Raw genomic sequence first — 18,988 nt, 5'->3', positions numbered from 1 at the left:
TCCCAGGAGATTCCTAGAGAGGCTCCACGGAGGCTTCTCCCTGCCTTTTCCGGTTACAGTTTCGGAGGGTCGGGTTTGTAAGTGGAAAATGGTTCTTGAGAAGAGGCAAAAAAATCTTGAACACCCGGTTCTTATCTAGAAAAGTTGGTAAGTAGAGGCGTTTGTAGGTAGAGGTATTTTCTTTTTGTAATATATGATTTTGAAGCCCTCAATGTTATTCCCCATTATCTTGTTTCCAAATTCGGGTAGTCCTAGACTTATTACCACAATTGAGCTCCTCTCCCCAATTTTTTTTTTTTTGCAGGATCACATGATATGTATATTCAAGCATTTTAGTTTTTTCTGATGAGGAAAAGGAATTAATCTCCCTGATTATTCTAATTGCTCTCTTTCTTGTTTGCTCTTCTGTGGTATTATATCATTTTTCAGTTAGATTACAACTTTATGCCATATTCTACATGCAGACATACTTTACCGCAAATATGCACGGACACTGTTTTGGTGGCCCTGGGCAAGACCCTATCATGGCTACTGATGAACCACGTACTTGACAAATAAAATAATAAAACGTGTTGTTATGTGGTGTAAAGTAGCTGGGAGCTCCACCATTGCTACCCTCACTCTATCCTGGTGTATTGCAGGATGATAGGCGCAATGATAGCCAATCATATACTGTGATTCATTGTTCTCACTTAGCATAGGCTTAGAAACTGTTTTCAATACTTGCTGTCTGGAGTTCTTGATTTGTCCAACTATTTAGCTGGAGAAGTCATTTATAATGGGAGAAAAACAGAAGTCGGGACAGCTTCCCATGACTGCTAGCTTAACAGGGCAACCAGCCAGCTGGATAGAGGGATCTGCTTCTTTTTTTAATTAAGGGAATCAGGAATGGTGAGAAGCTGTGTCTTGCAACACTGGATAAATTGTTTGGCCCACCACTTTGTGCACATTTCAGGACAACCAATAAGCAAAATTTATTTATTTATTTATTTGATTTTTATGCCGACCTTCTCCTTAGACTCAGGGCGGCTTACAACATGTTAGCAAGGAGAAACTCAGACCTTGAGTGAGAATCCAAAAATCTTGTGAAATTTCAGGATTCTTTGCTCAGCATTCAGAATTTTCCCTCCAATCAAGCATCTTCTTTTTGTAAAGATTTATGATATATAAATTCTGTGATGAAAACCGAAGTCATTTTTTTAATCATCTGTAATCCATTTTACTCTTCACATGAGTTTTTATCTTTTCTACTAATGGCTATATATGTCCTGACACAAGTTTGTGTAAACAAGGCATTAAGAACTCTAGCTGACCAACTTATTTGTGGCTGAATCCAAACTGGTTATGGCAAACCATCTTTCTAGGCTGAAGGAAATCAACAACTGGCAGACACCTGAATATGTTTTACTACAGGTTTAAAAGGAAACTTCAGCCACCTCTCTCCACAACCCCTGTCTCAGACAAACAAAAAACAGCCAAGCCTCCTACAACCGCCCCCATAGCATTGGGTTCACCACCCCTAATGATCATAGAAAAGGAAGTGCAAGACCTATTTCACAGACAAAAGCCAGGAAAAGCTCCAGACCCAGACAAGATAACTCCTCCTTGCTTAAAAGTCTGAAATGTCATCAAAAAAGCACAACAAAGAATGTTCTTTTTGCACCAATTCAGAAAGCTCAAACTGCCCAAGGAGCTGCTGATAGAGTTCTACAGAGGAATCATTGAGTCTATTATTATTTATTATTAGATTTATTATTATTATTATTATTATTATTATTATTATTTATTAGATTTGTATGCCGCCCTCTTTATAGACTCGGGGTGGCTTACAACAATAACAAAGACAATGTAAGAACAAATCTAATAATTTAAAAAACACTAAAAAACCCATTATTAAAAGCAAGCATACACACAAACGTACCATGAGTCTGTCATCTGCACCTCTATAACTGTCTGTTTTGGTTCTACAACCCAATAAGACCAACACAGACTTCAGAAGATAATCAGCACTGCAGAAAAAACAATTGCTGCCAACCTGCCTTCCATTGACGACCTGTATGTTGCACGGGTCAAAAAGAGGGCCATGAAAATATTTATAGACCCTTCATATCCTGGGCATAAACTGCTTCAACTACTACCCTCAGACGATGCTATAGAGCAGTGGTTCTCTGTTGGGGGTTGGGACTCCTTTGGGGATCGACTGACCGTTTCACAGGGGCCACCTAAGACCATGGGAAAAAGCTTCTATTCTAGTGCCTTGGAACATATTTTTACAATCTGGACCAATCAGGCTTTTACAGTGGGGGTGTCCCTCTGACCTTCCTGCCAATCAGCTTAAAGATCTGTTGGTAGGATTGGCGCTAGACTTATGGTTGGGGGTCACCAAAACACGAGGAACTGTATTAAGGGGCTGCAGCATTAGAAAGATTGAGAACCACTGCTGTAGAGCACTGCACACCACAACTAGACACAAGAACAGGTTTTTCCTGAATGCCATCACTCTGTTAAACAAATAATTTCCTCAACACTGTCAAACTATTTACAAAGTCTGCACTATTATTAATCTTCTCATCGTTCCTATCACCCATCTCCTCCCACTAATGACTGTATGACTGTAATTTTGTTGCTTGTGTCCTTACAATTTATATTGACTGGTTCCTAATACGATTGGATTGCTTATTTGTATCCGGATTATCATTAAATGTACTGTGATTCTTGACAAATTTATCTTTTCTTTTATTTACACTTGAGAGCATGTGCACCAAGACAAATTCCTTGTGTGTTCAATCACACTTAGCCTATTCTATTCTATTCCATTCTATTCCATTCTATATTCTATTTTATTCTATTCTATTCTATCATCTTGGGAAAAATTACTTATGGCAACTGTTCAAATTTAGTTTGTTCTGAAAAGCCTTAAAAGAAGAGGTTGGCTATAAACTATATAATCTTTTGAGGTATCCTTAAAAACAGCCTGCCACAAACTGAGGCAAAAGTCTTATTGTCCCATTACCTCATCCTAAGAATATGAGAGGAACTGACGCTAAGTTAGACCAAGGGCGTGTTTGGTCCAGCCTCCTGCTCCTTCAGTAGCTAGTCAGACGAGAGACCAGCAAACTGAACAATAAAAGCCCTCTCTTAAATTTTGCTTTTAAAAAATGCCCAAAAATACAAGACCTCATGATTAGCAGCCATTGACAATTGCATTCTCTGTTAATTTTCTCATCCCCTTTCAAACTTAGCTGTGCTAGTGACTCATTATATACTAATACGTTTGTTATGGTACCATTCCTTTCAGTTGAAAGTGCCTTGAAATGATCTGAACCTAGGACTTTCTTTGCGCAAGGCGTATTACTCTGCTGCTTTGCCACAAGAGCTTATCATGGGGGACAGCACTTCAGCCTTGTTCAAAACTCTGGGCGACAGTGAGTGTAAAGCCTTTTCTTGGGTCTTCTTTGAACGCCAGAGGAATCATGGAATCTAAGGAAGCTAGACGTGATCTCTTTCACAGCATGGCAAATCATCAAAGATACCTTCCCACCACCAGTCCTCCTAGTCTCCTTTCATCTTTCCCTGAGGAAGTTCACTGGTTTGAAAATTGGAATGGTTCTGCATATCCAGGCTATTTTATCATAAAAGAACAGAGCAGTTGCAACCAGCAGGCTTCATAAGATATTTCCAGTCCTTTGGGGCTTGTGTGCATTTTTCTAGTCACTGAGGCATGCAGGGTTGCTGGTCCTTTTTGCTCTCAGAGGAAAAGCAGTTGTGACAAAGATTGGAAAAGCAGTAAAATGATGCACTGAGTGCATTATATTTTGAGTACAATTTATATTTTTATTTATTTATTTATTCATTTGTCCAATACACACATACATAGGAAGAAAATAGACATGTGGTAATATATATAAGGGTAAAAGTGAACTTAGAGGAGAGGATATATGAAAGGAAGAGAATATATATGGTAGGTGAAAGAAAGGAAAGATAATTGGACTGGGAACGAAAGGCACACCAGTGCACTTATGTACGCCCCTTACTGACCTCTTAGGAACCTGGAGAGGTCAATCGTGGAGAGTCTAAGGGAGAAGTGTTGGGGGTTAGGGGTTGACACAATTGAGTCCGGTAATGAGTTCCACGCTTCGATAACTTGATTGTTGCAATCATATTTTTTACAGTCAAGTTTAGAGCGGTTCGTATTAAGTTTGAATCTGTTGCGTGCTCTTGTGTTATTGCGGTTGAAGCTGAAGTAGTCATTGACCGGTAGGACGTTGCAGCATATGATATTGTGGGCAATACTCAAATCGTGTTTTAAGAGACGTAATTCTAGGCTTTCTAGGCCCAGGATTGTTAGTCTATTTTCGTAGGAAATCAATAGATTAGGCAACGTGCTTTGGGAATTCTTGGTTAAGAATCGTATGTGTGCTTGGTTGCTTTTTCAAATTCTTGTTTTGTGCCCTTCCTTTCTCCTCTTTTTACATGTGCCAGTTTCCTTTTCACAGACCTGCACTGAGATCATTTTGAACCCCTCACCTTTCCCCCAATAACTGTGGATGAGTGTCATTGTTCTGGGTGCTTCAATCTCTGTTTGCTTATAGCTTCTAGTTCAGTGATGGCAAACCTTTTTTTCCTCGGGTGCCGAAAGAGTGTGTGCGTGTGCTGTCGCAAATGCGTGAATGCCCACACCCATAATTCAATGCCTTGGAAGGGCGAAAACAGCTTCCCCTACCCCCCGGAGGCCCTCTGCAGGCCGGAAACAGCTTGTTTCCCAACTTCTGGTGGACCCAGTAGGCTTGCATTTTGCCCTTCCCAGGCTCCAAAGTCTTCCTTTGAGCCAGGGGAGGGTAGAACGCCCTCCCCCATCCCCCCGGAGGCTCTCTGGAAGCCAAAGATGCCCTCCCGGAGCCTCTGTGCAAGTCAAAAATCAGCTGTCCAGCACACACATGCACATCCTCAAAGTCCTTTGAGCTAGGGCAACGGCTCATGTGCCAGCAGATATGGTTTCGCATGCCACCTGTGGCACCCGTGCCAGAGATTTGTCAACACTGTTCTAGTTCTTCCAATATTTTTACTTATGTCTGTTGTGTATAGTATTCCCACCAGCTGACCTAATTCTCATGCTGGGACAGGAGAGCAGTATTTCTCCTCCCCAGGTGACGCATGGTCCCAGAAAAGTGTGTGTACTTGCTTCTACACACCTTTAGCATGCTACTTCCCAGGGGAAGAGCCTTCTCTGTGGCGGCACCGGCCCTCTGGAACCAACTCCCCCCGGAGATTAGAACTGCCCCTACTCTTCCTGCCTTCCGCAAACTTCTTAAAACCCACCTTTGCCGTCAGGCATGGGGGAATTGAAACATCCCCCCCCCCCCCTGGGCACGTTGAATTTATATATGGTATGCTTGTGTGTGAGTCTGTTAGTTTGTGGGGTTTTTTAAATCTTTAAAATTTTAAATTGTTGATTACTTATGATTTGTCTTTTACATGTTGTGAGCCGCCCCGAGTCTTCGGAGAGGGGCGGCATACAAATCCAAGTAATAAATAAATAAACTAGCTGAGCTGTATAGCCAGGTGGGCTGATATCCCTTCTGGAGCCTGTAAATGCTCTCGCTTCATAGAATTGCTGAGAAGGTTCTTGCAGCTGTAAATATTTCTAAGCTAATTTATAGACCAATAGTGTTCTATAAATAATCAAGAGTACTGATTTCGTCTTTTATTGCATTTTGTTTCTGCTAGGCTGGAACCTATTCATGGGTACATTTTATATACCCTTAATCTCATGTTGTTGCAATGAAGAAGTAAAGGGGCAGAAAAATGGGGAAACTATTGGTTTTAAGAGTGACAACAAATGTTGTTTGTGTAGTTCAGGGCCATCGTGACAATGTGTATAATGAGTGAAATTCAATAAAACTTTATTTTTATACTCAATAATACTAGCTTGATTTGATAGCTTCTAATGATTTGTTCAAATGAACAAATACGTTTTATATATTTCTTTAAAAGTTTTTTAAGATCAGATGGTTGAATTTGTGGCACTATTATTGTTCCAATAAATTGTTGAGATTATTAAATTTATGAAAATGGGCAAAGCTATTGGGGAAGCTACTTGAGTCTGCATCTTTGGAGGGAGCCTTTTTTCCCAAATAAAGTTTTCCCTTCTTCTTTTAAGAGGCTTATACAATGGAGATAATAAAACATGGTAACAAACCTTTGTAATGTATAAGCTATCATTCAATTTCATTACTAAATGTACATGTTAAAATATGGATGTAACTCTAGCATAAATACTATAATGTGGCAATATGGTGACAAATATCTGGTCACAAACTGCATATTGATACTGACTGATTTGTTGATTGAGTAATTGATTGCACACATTCATAGTCCACCCAATTCAAAAGATTTCTGTCAGTTATAAACTCGGACGAAGAAAATCATTGGTTGTTGGATGTGGGGAAAATTCTTTAATTTGCGGAACATAGTTTTTCATGTAGTAGTGTAAAAACTTCCTTCTGTTTTTAATCAGCTTAATTAAACTGTGATGCTTCATCCATTTTTAGTGTTTACAAATTAAGTAATTTCTTCACCTTTTAGGCCTCTCTTGGAACTTGACAGCAATATTTTTTTATTTCCTCTCATATTTAATTTGATATTGAAATCATTTACCAGTTTTTCAGTATTGTACAGTCAAAAAAGACTGCATAGTGTTGTGGTCAGAAAAAAAATACTCTTCTCAAAATGGTTATCTTGAGATGTGATTGAAGTTTCTCTTCAGATTCAAAGCCTCTGTTTCCTTTTCCTAACTCTTGAATGTTTCCTCAACTGTCTGAAATGGGATTTGGGAATAGGGGTGGGGGTGGAGAAGGCAGGAATGAATGGAATTTGCAAACATAGTAGACATATCACTAGCAGATCCTGCCAGTTTTAAGATAGTTAGATATAAGGTGTTTTAAAGTTTCATTTTTTCTCAGTCGAAAAGAAAGAATGCATCTTCCAGAACAGTTGCCACTACAAATTATATCCACAGCTAAAAGCACATAATGTGTTGTTGATGTATCCCCTCTCCCCAAAACTCCTGCTCTCCCAGCAGTTCAAAAGCGTGCATATGAGAATAGCTAAATAGGTAGTACTTTGGTGGGAAGGTAAAAGTGTTTCATGTGGCTTGGCATATAGTCATGCTGGCCACATGACCACAGAAATGTCTTTGGACAATGCTAGCTCCCTTGGCTAAGGAACGGAGATGAGCACTGCCCCCTACAGTTAGAAATGACTGGACAGGTGAAACGTTTACTTTACCAAATTATTGTTACATGTAATTGATGCAGATTTGTTTGTTTGTTTGTTTGTTTGTTTGACTTCTATGTCGCCCACTCCCAATGGCTTACAAAAATATATTTAAAAATACAGTGGTACCTCCACCTACAAATGCCTCTACTTACGAGGTTTTCTAGATAAGAACTGATATTTTTGCCTCTTCTCTAGAACCATTTTCCACTTACAAACCCGAGTCTCCAAAACTGTAATCGGAAAAGGCAGGGCGAAGCCTCCGTGGGGCCTCTCTAGGAATCTCCTGGGAGGAAACAGGGCCAGAAAAGGCAGGGAGCAGCCTCCATGGGGCCTCTCTAGGAATCTCCTGGGAGGAAACAGGGCCAGAAAAGGCAGGGAGCAGCCTCCATGGGGCCTCTCTAGGAATCTCCTGGGAGGAAACAGGGCTTCCACCCTCCTTGTGGTTTGCCCAATTGCACGCATTATTTGCTTTTACATTGATTCCTATGGGAAAATTGCTTCTTCTTACAAACCTTTCTACTTAAGAACCTGGCCATGGAATGAATTAAGTTCGTAAGTAGAGGTACCACTGTACAGAACAATATAAAATAATTCAAATATTAAAAACCTACAAGGCAACAGCCCATTCAACATACATGCATACCAGTCATACACAGTTCAACCATGTAATATTCACAGCCCCCTGACCTACCGGCAAAGCCAGGTCTTCACAGCTTTTCGGAAGGCCAGCACATCAAAGTAATGACCTAAGATCCCTTTCCAAATTGCAAAACGCGTCATGATAATTTGCATAAACTTTTTTTTTCAGGTGATGATTTCTCACTAATACAGCAAGAAATCTATATGGTTAAAGAATGCAAGCACTGTAACATAGTAGCATACTTCGGAAGCTATCTCAGGTAAGATCCCCTGCTTTTAATCTTGGCCTGAAGTATTTTCTATGCCAACTTCCTGCAAGTAACCAAATTCATCTGCAAAGATACCCGGAAGCTGTGGTTTGAGAGTTAGCTCTCTATTGCAAAATGCAGTTTACTAAAGCTTTATTGCTAGGTGTGGAAGCTTTTCTTTGTCTATGATGACATAACAGTGAATTTTTTCACTGAACTTAAAAATGATCTGTTTTCCAGTTCACCGGAACACAGCATTTCATTTCATTTTCCTTCACTAGAGTTGATCTCATTTCACGCACACATTTTTAGGGCATCTGTTAATTGAAAAACTCCTGTCTTCCCTTAGCTTTAAGAGTAGGTGGGAAATAGCAGCATGTCACATTTAAAAGTTGCTCAATTGCTGTTGTTTTGTAAATGGAAATTCTTGTGGCCTACAGTCTGAACAGTAAATTGAATGGTAGCTGTATGTTATTCAGTTTGGATTGTTTTAGAATATTGATTCTGATCATTTCCGCTTTATTTTTTTAGCCATGAGAAGCTATGGATTTGTATGGAATACTGTGGAGGAGGGTCCCTTCAAGACATTTACCATGGTATTCGAGAATTTTAATTATTGTGTTACTTTTTCTGTGTCCCTTTTCTTCCCTATTTTCCTCCATTTTGTATTCATGACAATTTTACTGTAAAAAATATTTAAAATATAGCAGTGTTATTTTCTATTGATCATGAAAGTGGTTGCCTATTATGAAGCCCCTTTGGTGAGCAAGGGGTTTACTACACCAGTGTTTCTCAATCTTGGCAAGTTTAAAAGATGGGGACTTCAACTTCCAGAATTCCCCAGCCAGCAAATAATGGGGAATAGCTGGCTGGGGAATTCTGGAAGTTGAAGTCCCTGTGTCTTAAATTTGCTAAAGTTAAGAAACACTGGTCTAGGTCAGGAGTAGGCAAAGTTGGCCCTTCTATGACATGTGGACTTCAACTCCCAGAATTCCTGAGCTGGTATGATTGGCTCAGGAATTCTGGGAGTTGAAGTCCACAAGTCATAAAAGAGCCAACTTTGTCTACCCCTGGTCTAGGCAAACAGGCAAGGACCTTTCTTGAGAAAAAATGCTTTTATTTGGTTTTCTTTTGAGACCACCCCTTTGCAATAAATTGGCAATATGATCCCAGGCCTGCAGTGGGTTTGTGTTCAGACAATTAAAACTCAGAAATTAATGGCCAGGGAATAGGTTCCAAAGCAATAATGATGTAAGAAAGGCAGAGGCATCTTCAAAAGTTGATAGAATGAAGAATCAGTCAAAAAAAGCAAACAAGCATTTAGGTAAAATCCTTGCAGAAGTGGAAAATAGTTATCCAATTGGAAAAGCAAGCTTTAATAGGAAATAGTCTGGTTTTTTCCCCATCAGCTGACTGTAGTTGACACAAACTAGATTACAACAGGCTGGTATTATAGATTACCTGGTGCTCTTGAGCCATATAGCACCGGCTGCCAATCTGTGCTATGACAAAGAAAACAGGGCACAGAAATATTGTTCTAAATGAAAACATAATTCAGTTTTCTCTAAATTTTTACTTCCAGATGTGTTAAATTTAAAACTCTTGTAGTAATCACAGGGTATCCTCTGGTAATATCACAAAGTGGACAATGAGGCATCCATTTTTATTTTCAGTTAATCACATTCTCTCATGGCCAAACTGACATTAGTGCTTCCTACAGCATTGATCTGACTCATAGATAATGCATTAATGTTTTTAGTACACTTATTTAACATTAATCACAATTTGCATCACTCTTAACTGCAAGCCTTTCAATTGTTTGAAAATGCTTCCAACATTGTCACAATCGTACTGATGCTTACATGTCACCCTAAGTAATAGTTATACATAGCCAGACATGGCAACTGTGAAACTAACAAACAAATGACCAAAAAATAGCTGTTATTTGCCACTATAATTTTAGTTTTGGACCTAAACATAGAGAGGCAGAAAACAATGTGTATTTCTGGGGGAGGCTTCCGTAATTGGGATAGCATCACAGAAAATAATCTAGTCACTGAAGCAGTTGTCTTCTTGACACATGACGATGCCTGTGGGAAGATCTCAGGGTATAGATATTGTTAGAGAAAGCAGTTTTTCTTCATGATAGCAGGCCACTTAAACCAAAGATAAGCAAAGGGGATGTTATCACAGCTGTATGTGCATCCAAATTCATGTGGCATGCCACTCTGAAAATTTGAGTGCCATGCTTGGATGAATTTGTAGCCTAATCTTTTTTTTAATTATTTCTTGTTGTGGTGCACCACATCCACTACAGTAGTGGTTCTCAACCTGGGAGTCGGGACCCCTTAGGGCAGGGGTGGGAAATTATACCTCGTCTTACAAACGCCTCGTCATACAAACTTTTCGAGATACAAACCTAGGGTTTAAGATTTTTTTTGCCTCTTCTTACAAACTGTTTTCACCTTACAAACCCACCGCCGCTGCTGGGATGCCCCGCCTCCGGACTTCCGTTGCCAGCGAAGCACCCGTTTTTGCAATGCTGGGATTCCCCTGCAGCATCGCAAAAACACAGAAGTCCAGAGGTGGGGTTTCCTATGGAAGGGAGCCTCAGGGGAATCCCAGCAGCGCAAAAATGGGCGCTTCGGCTGGCAAAAGGGGTGAGTTTTGGGCTTGTACACATTAATCACTTTTCCTTTGATTCCTATGGGAAACATTGTTTCGTCTTACAAACTTTTCACCTTAAGAACCTCGTCCCGGAACCAATTAAGTTTGTAAGACAAGGTATCACTGTATATTATTGGGTAGAACGGAGTTAATTATATTATAATGATAAATTATAATTATATATATATTATATATATATATAATTATATATTATATTATATATTTCTCCTTCCTTCTTTCCTTCCTCTCCATTTCTCCTCCCTCCCTCCCTCCATTTCTCCTTCCTTCCTTCCTTCCTTCCTTCCTTCCTTCCTTCCTTCCTTCCTTCCTTCCTCATTTCTCCTTCCTGGTTGGACCAGCCTCTGCGGGCCAGTCACAGACAGCGGGCAAGCCGCTTGCAGCCCCAGGGCCGCCACTTGCCGAGGTCTGTCTTAGGGGGTCAAACAACCATTTCACAGGGGTCGCCTAAGACCATGGGAAAAGACAAATTTTCCATGATGTGGAGCAGTAAAGCTTCTATTCTGACACTTTGGAACATATTTTTACCATCCGACCAATCAGGCGTTTACAGTGGGGGTGTCCCTCTGACCTTCCTGCCAATCAGCTTAAAGCTTTGTTGGGAGAATTGGCACAAGACTTATGGTTGGGGGGTCACCACAACATGAGGAACTGTATTAAAGGATCGCGGGATTAGAATGTTGAGAACCACTGCATTACAGTAATGTGAGGTTGGTTCTTTGGCTTGTTTGATGCTTTAGTTAATTTAATTTAATCAAGAATTTGGTGCTGCATATTTAGGATTTGTAAATTTGTTTTTCCTTTCAGTAACGGGCCCTCTTTCGGAGTTACAGATTGCATATGTTTGCAGAGAGACATTGCAGGTAATGAATTGCCTCAAGTCACCAAGTCACTTCTTTCTGAGCTGTGATTTAAACTAGGATGGGGGAGTAGAGTTCATACTCCGTCGGCTATTGCTCTGTATTTATCAAAAGCAAATCAGGTATTTTGCATGTGTCTATTAAAGTATATCTATGCATCTCAAAGTAAATAGCAGCTTCTAAAGTGATAGCCTAAATCAACTCCATAACAGTGGCTTCTTCTTAATGTTCATGTGAATCAGTGAAATGGGGGAAGAATAACAGAGATAAAGTCATAAAAATGTGGATAGGACTTAATATTTCTCTGTTTTTGCATATTAACTACACAGGATTGGTGTAGTTTCAGTTTCTAGGAATTCCAGTTCAAAGATGTTCATCTGAAAATGTGAATAGATTAGATTAGATTTATTGGATTTATATGCCGCCCCTCTCCGCAGACTCGGGGCGGCTCACAACAATGGTGAAGAACAGTACATAGTAACAAATCTAATATTTAAAAATCTAGATTACAGTTTTAGATTAAAAAGTCCAAAAAAGAAACCCCAATATATAAAAAACAACACACGAATCATACACAAAAACTACATGGGCAAGGGGGAGATGTTTAAATTCCCCCATGCCTGACAGCAGAGGTGGGTTTTCTGGGGGGAGCTGGTTCCAGAGGGTCGGAGCCACCACAGAGAAGGCTCTTCCCCTGGGTCCCACCAGACGACATCATTTAGTCGACGGGACCCGGAGAAGACCAACTCTGTGGGACCTAACCGGTCACTGGGATTTGTCGGTTCTCCACTGCATCTGGAAGGAGAGTCCAACATGGGTAATTCACCAATCTTATTGGTAGAGACTGAGTTAATTTAAATATTTAAATATGAGGTAGTCACCGCCCCTTAGCAGCCCCCAATACCTCAGTTTTAAAAACTCAGTCTTAGTGTAGAGACTGTTGAGTTGGCTTCTCTGATGAAGCATTAATAATAATAGTAATAATAGTAATAATAATAATAGTAATAATACTAATAATGATAGTAATAATAAATTATTAATTTTCTGGGTTTTTTTCCCCTTTCTATTTGCAGGTGCTGTGAATCAGGAAAGGGATTTCAAGGGGTCTCTGCCCTCCGCGGGCAGAATCACCCCCACCGTGAATCTCCTCGAGCTTCCCTTCCCTCAGTGGGTACTATGCTCAGCGAGGAGCAACTCAGCCTTGGGTCCCCGGCCTCAGTGGCCATACCCGGCTGCCAGCTGAAGGTGAGGGGGTCAGCCCCCCTCACTGGGAAGCTTGGACGGCAAGAATTTCGCCGGGAACGAAGGCGCTTGGGTTTGGCGCCCAGCCAGCGCCTCTCAGCTGTTCGGCGGCTAATTTTGACAGCCGCCGCCGCCGCAAGCCGCTCGCTGAGCCGGAAAAGCCGCGCGGATCGGCTATTTGAAACGGCTGTCAGATTCGAGCGTGGGGGGGGCAGGGCCCTTACCGGCGAGCCTCCCAGAGACCTGTCAGCGGCAGAAAAAGCGGGAACGCCATTTTTGAAGGCAAGGAATCCCGCGGCCGCCATGATTGGGCGGGTAATGTTGCTCTCCGCCCAATCACTGGGTGCGACCAACTGTCACTGGGCAGCATTATGCTCTAAATTGCCTAGACGCCATTTTTCGCTGATATTTGGCCATTGACAGTCGTGTCTGTCAAGTGTCTCTTGAGCTCGCTGTTTAAAAACAACTGTGAACTGTGAGTATGGAGGAAAAGACCCTTGAGAAGTCATCTTCCCCCATTGTATTGCCTCAGGATAAAGGCAAGGGGAAGTCCAAGGACAAATCTAAGGCCCAAGCATCTTCATCAATGAAGGAGGCAGAGAGGCGCATTAAAGCGTTGGAGCAGAGACTGGAGGCAGCCCTCTTAACTCCTAGAACCACCTCTCCCTTATTGCAGGCCAGGGATCCACCAGCCCAATGTAATTTGAGACCATCAGAGACATTATCAGAGAGGGAATGGTCTCCAGAGAGGCAGCACTTCATGCCTCAAGTGGTTCCTCCTGCTGGGCCTCAGCAACAGAGACCAGGGTCTGCCAGCCACTCATTACGGAGTGCCCCATCTGCCACCTTTACACCCACTGCGGCTGGGTTGCGGGTGGCACCTGATACCTGGCAGCAGATGTCCCCTGCCTTGCAAGGCCTCATCTCTGATGTATACTCACAAGGGATGGCTGTGGGGGTGCAACAAACTGCCCAACACCCCCGCTCTGCACAGCCCAAGAACCTGTGGGCTGCACCGCCCCCCTCGGGTATGGGGTCCTGGATGGAGGAGCCGTCTCCCCTGGAGGACATGGAAAAAGAATACGATTTTTCAGATGATGAATCAGCTCCAGATCCTCCTGTGCAAGCTGGACTTTTTAAGGCTCCCCTTTTCAAAATTCTGCTACACAAAGCTAAGCAGGTGGCAGATTTACCAGGTCCAACCAAGGCCTCCGAGGCCTCAGAGGACCCTAAGCCTTCAGCAGTGCTATTCAAGGAGCCCCAACCTGAGACTGAACATGTGCCATCCTCCGATATATTTAGGCAAAGCATCAAACGCCCATGGCAACAGCCTGCAGCAGCTCAAGGTCCTTCAGTCATCGAAAGGAAATTTTATACCTTGGATGATGACATGGAAAAGCTGCTAGAATTTCCGCCCATCGATCAGCCAGTAATGACCTTCATCTCTAAGGCCTTAGTACCATCTGAGACTGGTGACAGCTTGAAGCCGGAGGATAGAAAGGCGGAAATTTTATTGAGGAAATCCCATCATATGGCTAGCTGGGCGTTTCGGGCAGCGACCGCGGCTTCATTTTTCAATAGGGCCTCCATAATGTGGTTACAGGAGGTACAGGCCCGCCTAGGTCCGGAAGAAGGTCGCTTACGTCAGGACCTCAGCTGCGGAGTTTTCTGCGGATGCAACTCTCCATGCCGCAAAGTTTTCGGCTAGAGGGATGGCGGCGTCACTTGCATCCAGACGCCTCCTGTGGCTGAGGAGTTGGCCAGCGGACCTGAAGTCCAAGTGGAACCTGGCATCATCTCCATACCAAGGGGAGAAGCTTTTTGGAGAAGCCTTGGACCCTGTCCTCATCGAGGATAAGGACAAACGTAAGACCCTCCCTAGAGCATACCGGTGCCAGGAGCGTAGACCCAATCCTTACGCTCGCCGTCAGCCCTTTCGTTGGGATTCCTCTTCCTCGGCGAGTCAAGGTAATAGGTCATACACCCAAAATCAGTATGGCCAGCCCACCTTTAGAGGGGACCGAGCGGCCTTTCAGGATAGGCCCAGAGGATACCAGCAGTCTCGGCGTCCTTTTAGAGGGAACCAACGTGGCTTCAGGCGCACAAAATGACTTGGCTCCATTACAGCCCATAGGAGGCAAACTTCAACGCTTCAGTGCCTCCTGGAGGATTACCTCCACCGACAAATGGGCAAGGGCCACAATATCAAGAGGACTGCGCCTGGAATTCTTGCAGCCCCCGCCAAACCGGTTTGTCACCTGTCCACTAACGCGAGACCCACTCAAAAGACGTCATCTTCAACTGGAGATAACACACCTTCTCAACATACAAGCAATAGAGAAGGTGCCCGAACATGCCAAGGGCACGGGATTTTATTCCGTTGTGTTCCTAGTGCCAAAGTCTTCGGGGGGGTTCAGGATGATATTAAACCTAAAGCTCCTGAATACCTTCATTCGGTATCGCAGATTTCGCATGCACTCCCTGCAGTCAATTTTGGCCTCTGTTCGGCACAACGATTTTCTCACCTCTATCGACCTCAAAGAGGCTTACCTGCATGTTCCGGTTTGGCCAGCTCATCGTCGGTACCTCAGGTTTTGTCTCAACGGGGTCCACTACCAGTACCGTGCCATGCCGTTCGGCCTATCTTCGGCTCCCCGTACATTTACGAAGCTGATGGACATTCTGACAGCACATCTAAGGGCCCAGTCCATAAGAGTTATGGCATACTTGGACGACATAATCGTTATGTCCAAGTCTATGGTCCAAGCGCAACACCATCTGGCGCTCACACGGGAAACTCTGGAGAGGCACGGCTACACGGTCAACGTGGAGAAGAGCCATCTTCATCCCACCACATCAATCCAACACCTCGGCTCCATCATAGACACCGCAGAGGACACGGTCTCGCTAACACCAGAGAGGGTCCTCAATATACGGAGATTGGTAACCAGCCTTCGTCGACAAAGGCAAATACCATTGGCGACATTGTCCAAGGTACTAGGGACTATGGTCTCAGCCATAGGGATTGTGCCTTGGGCTCGCCATCATATGAGGGGCCTCCAATGGTTTCTCCTCCCGGCCCAGAGGGACAAGATGAGTCACTCCCACCGAAAGGTGCGACTCCCAGCTTCAGTCAAGCAGTCGCTGGCATGGTGGTTGTCCCCAGCCTTGATCCAGGGTTCTCCTCTTCGCAGCCACGAGCGTGTGATCATCACAACAGACGCGAGCTTGTCGGGCTGGGGCGCTCATATGGGGCCTCATATAGCTCAGGGCCTGTGGTGTCAGGAGGACTTAACCCAGGTCAATATCAACGTTCTCGAACTCAGAGCGGTTTTCTTAGCCCTTCAGGCCTTCGCTCCCTGGGTTCAAGACAGGCATGTCCTGGTTCTGACGGACAACGTGGCCACAAAAGCCCACCTGAACCATCAAGGAGGTACCAGATCTCATCGCCTCATGACTCAAGCCACGGACCTCTTCGATTGGGCCGAATCTCATCTGGCCTCTCTGACGGCAGAGCATATTGCCGGGACCAGCAATGTGCAGGCGGACTGGCTGAGCAGGTCCACTCTGGATCCTTCGGAGTGGCAGCTGGACCCTGCACTCTTCAAGCAGATAGTGCTACGATTTGGTCTTCCATTGGTGGACCTCTTCGCAACCCCAGCAAACACCCAATTGCAGAGGTTTTTCTCCCGGTTTCCGACTCCAGGGGCGGAGGGGGTCAACGCCCTATGGTCACCATGGCCCCAGGGGTTACTGTATGCCTTTCCCCCCACGTGTCTTATTCAAAGGATATTAGACAAGACAATTCGGGAGGGGGTGGAAATGATCTTGGTGGCTCCCTATTGGCCGAGACGGCCTTGGTTTGCGGACCTAGTAGCCCTGTCGGTGTCTTCCCCGTGGAGGATTCCAGATTCCGAGGTAGTGTTGGTTCAGGGGTCAGTTTGCCATCCGGACCCTCAGTGGTTCAAACTGACCGCCTGGCACTTGAAAGGGCAGGTCTGAGACAGCAAGCCTTGCCAGACGAGGTCATATCCACCATTCAGGCAGCACGTCGCCCTTCAACGGTAAGACTATACCAGGCCACTTGGGCGGCCTTCTGTAAGTTTTGTTTGGATCACCACCTTAATCCGGGGGAGGCTTCGGTTGTGTCAATCTTACGATTTCTACAGTCAGGGATAGAAAAAAGGTTAGCCCCGAATACCTTGAAAAGGCATTTAGCTGCTCTGGCAACCATCATCCGGGTACCCCACGCTCGCTCCCTATCACAAGATCCTTGGATTAGGGATTTTATTAAAGGCGCGATTAACACTCATGCGCCTCCAGTACACAGATTCCTGACGTGGGACCTTTCCCTGGTACTCAAGGCGTTGACAGCCCCTCCTTTCGAGCCGATGAGAACTATTCCAGTACGTTTGCTCTCCTTAAAGACTGTCTTTTTAGTCGCAATTACGTCGGCACGCAGAGTGTCGGAGCTGTCGGCCCTGTCTACGCGTGCAGATTTATGTATATTCCACCCTGATAGGGTAGTTTTGAGGTTAGACCCTACATTTATCCCCAAGGTTAACTCTGGGTTTCATAGGGCTCAAGAGTTAGTGTTGCCAGACTTTTGCACACATGGACAGCACCCTCTTGAGCTGAGATGGCACAAGGTAGATGTTCGGAGGGCCTTGAAAATCTACATCAGACGGACTGGACATTTCAGGAAATCTGAGCGGCTGTTTGTGTCCTTTGGTCAGCGATCAATGGGTCTGGCAGTGTCAGCTAAATCCATCAGTCGCTGGCTGAAAGACTGTATTGAGGAGGCTTACAAGGCCCGGTCTCAAGTACCACCAACCGGGGTAACAGCGCATTCCACTAGAAGTGCAGCCACTTCAGTGGCTTGGAGGACTCAGGCGTCCATTGAGGACATTTGCAGGGCGGCTACGTGGGCGTCTCCTAATACCTTCATACGCCATTACAAACTGGACTCAGTAGCTTCGGCGGAAGCTTCGTTTGGGAGACGGGTTTTGCAGCAAGTGTGTTCAACTCCTGCGACCGTAGCTCAGCCTTTTCCCTCCCATGGGCAGTAATCTTTGGCATATCCCATGTTGGACTCTCCTTCCAGATGCAGTGGAGAAGAACCGTTGTACATACCTGAACGGTCTTCTCGATGCACTGGAAGGAGAGTCCAAACCCACCCGGCATGGTTGTTTCGCCAAGTCGCTGGAGTTTGAGATTCAATTTACACTGTTATGAGGTTATATGGTTATTGTTCAATAAACAGGTTATCCTTAAACTGGCTTCGTTTTTAAAACTGAGGTATTGGGGGCTGCTAAGGGGCGGTGACTACCTCATATTTAAATATTTAAATTAACTCAGTCTCTACCAATAAGATTGGTGAATTACCCATGTTGGACTCTCCTTCCAGTGCATCGAGAAGACCGTTCAGGTATGTACAACGGTTCTTACCGTAGATAAGGCAGAGAGGCAGAACAGTTAGGTACATTAAGAATTAGGTGCCTTGGGAAAGGAAAGCCCCTGGAAAGCTTAGCACAAGCTGGATAGAAGTACCTCTCTGCTTGGGGGCTGAAAATCCTGCTTGATTTTGTCAGGGAGAATTTTTAGCTTCTTGGTGGAAAAACACACATTCCCCAATGCCATGAGCACCTTAGAGTTCTTATCTGGGACTCTGTCCATGTTACAGTCTGCAAGATTGCTTAGAAACCAGACTGGGAGTGCTGAGATTGTGGTCGTTGAATGAAACGGTCACATGATGTCTTGCTTAGTGACTGCTACACTCAAGAGATTCTGATTCCAATTGTAATGGTTAGACAAAAGACTACCTGTACATCAATTGTATTAGGACTATATTTAACATGATGTTTTGGCACTTTAGTGTAACAATATTCAGAACTTATTGTAACAAGTTATCTGCAACAAATATACAGCTGGAGCTTTTTATGTTAAGATGTAGACATTTCTTAGCTAATAATTAATGGAAAGCAACCACCTACTCATAGGCACTTGGATTGAACAATTTCTTTCTACCCAAGAATG

The 18,988-nt window shown here is 43.8% G+C and overlaps 1 protein-coding gene across 3 annotated transcripts in view; it reads left to right on the top strand.

Moving 5' to 3' along the window:
• The window catches only part of MAP4K5 (mitogen-activated protein kinase kinase kinase kinase 5), a 129,498-nt gene that overhangs the window by 64,024 nt on the left and 46,486 nt on the right, over positions 1–18,988 (top strand). For all 3 annotated transcript variants that reach the window (XM_070749142.1, XM_070749136.1, XM_070749128.1), the window contains exons 4-6: positions 8,087–8,177; positions 8,697–8,761; positions 11,658–11,713. In XM_070749142.1, the coding sequence (XP_070605243.1) occupies positions 8,087–8,177; positions 8,697–8,761; positions 11,658–11,713 (212 nt within the window). The remainder of the gene's footprint in view (positions 1–8,086; positions 8,178–8,696; positions 8,762–11,657; positions 11,714–18,988) is intronic.

Source organism: Erythrolamprus reginae, chromosome 1, assembly GCF_031021105.1.
Source record: "Erythrolamprus reginae isolate rEryReg1 chromosome 1, rEryReg1.hap1, whole genome shotgun sequence".
NCBI classification, from domain to species: Eukaryota; Metazoa; Chordata; class Lepidosauria; order Squamata; family Dipsadidae; genus Erythrolamprus; species Erythrolamprus reginae.
This window is presented reverse-complemented; position numbering and strand designations above follow the sequence as displayed.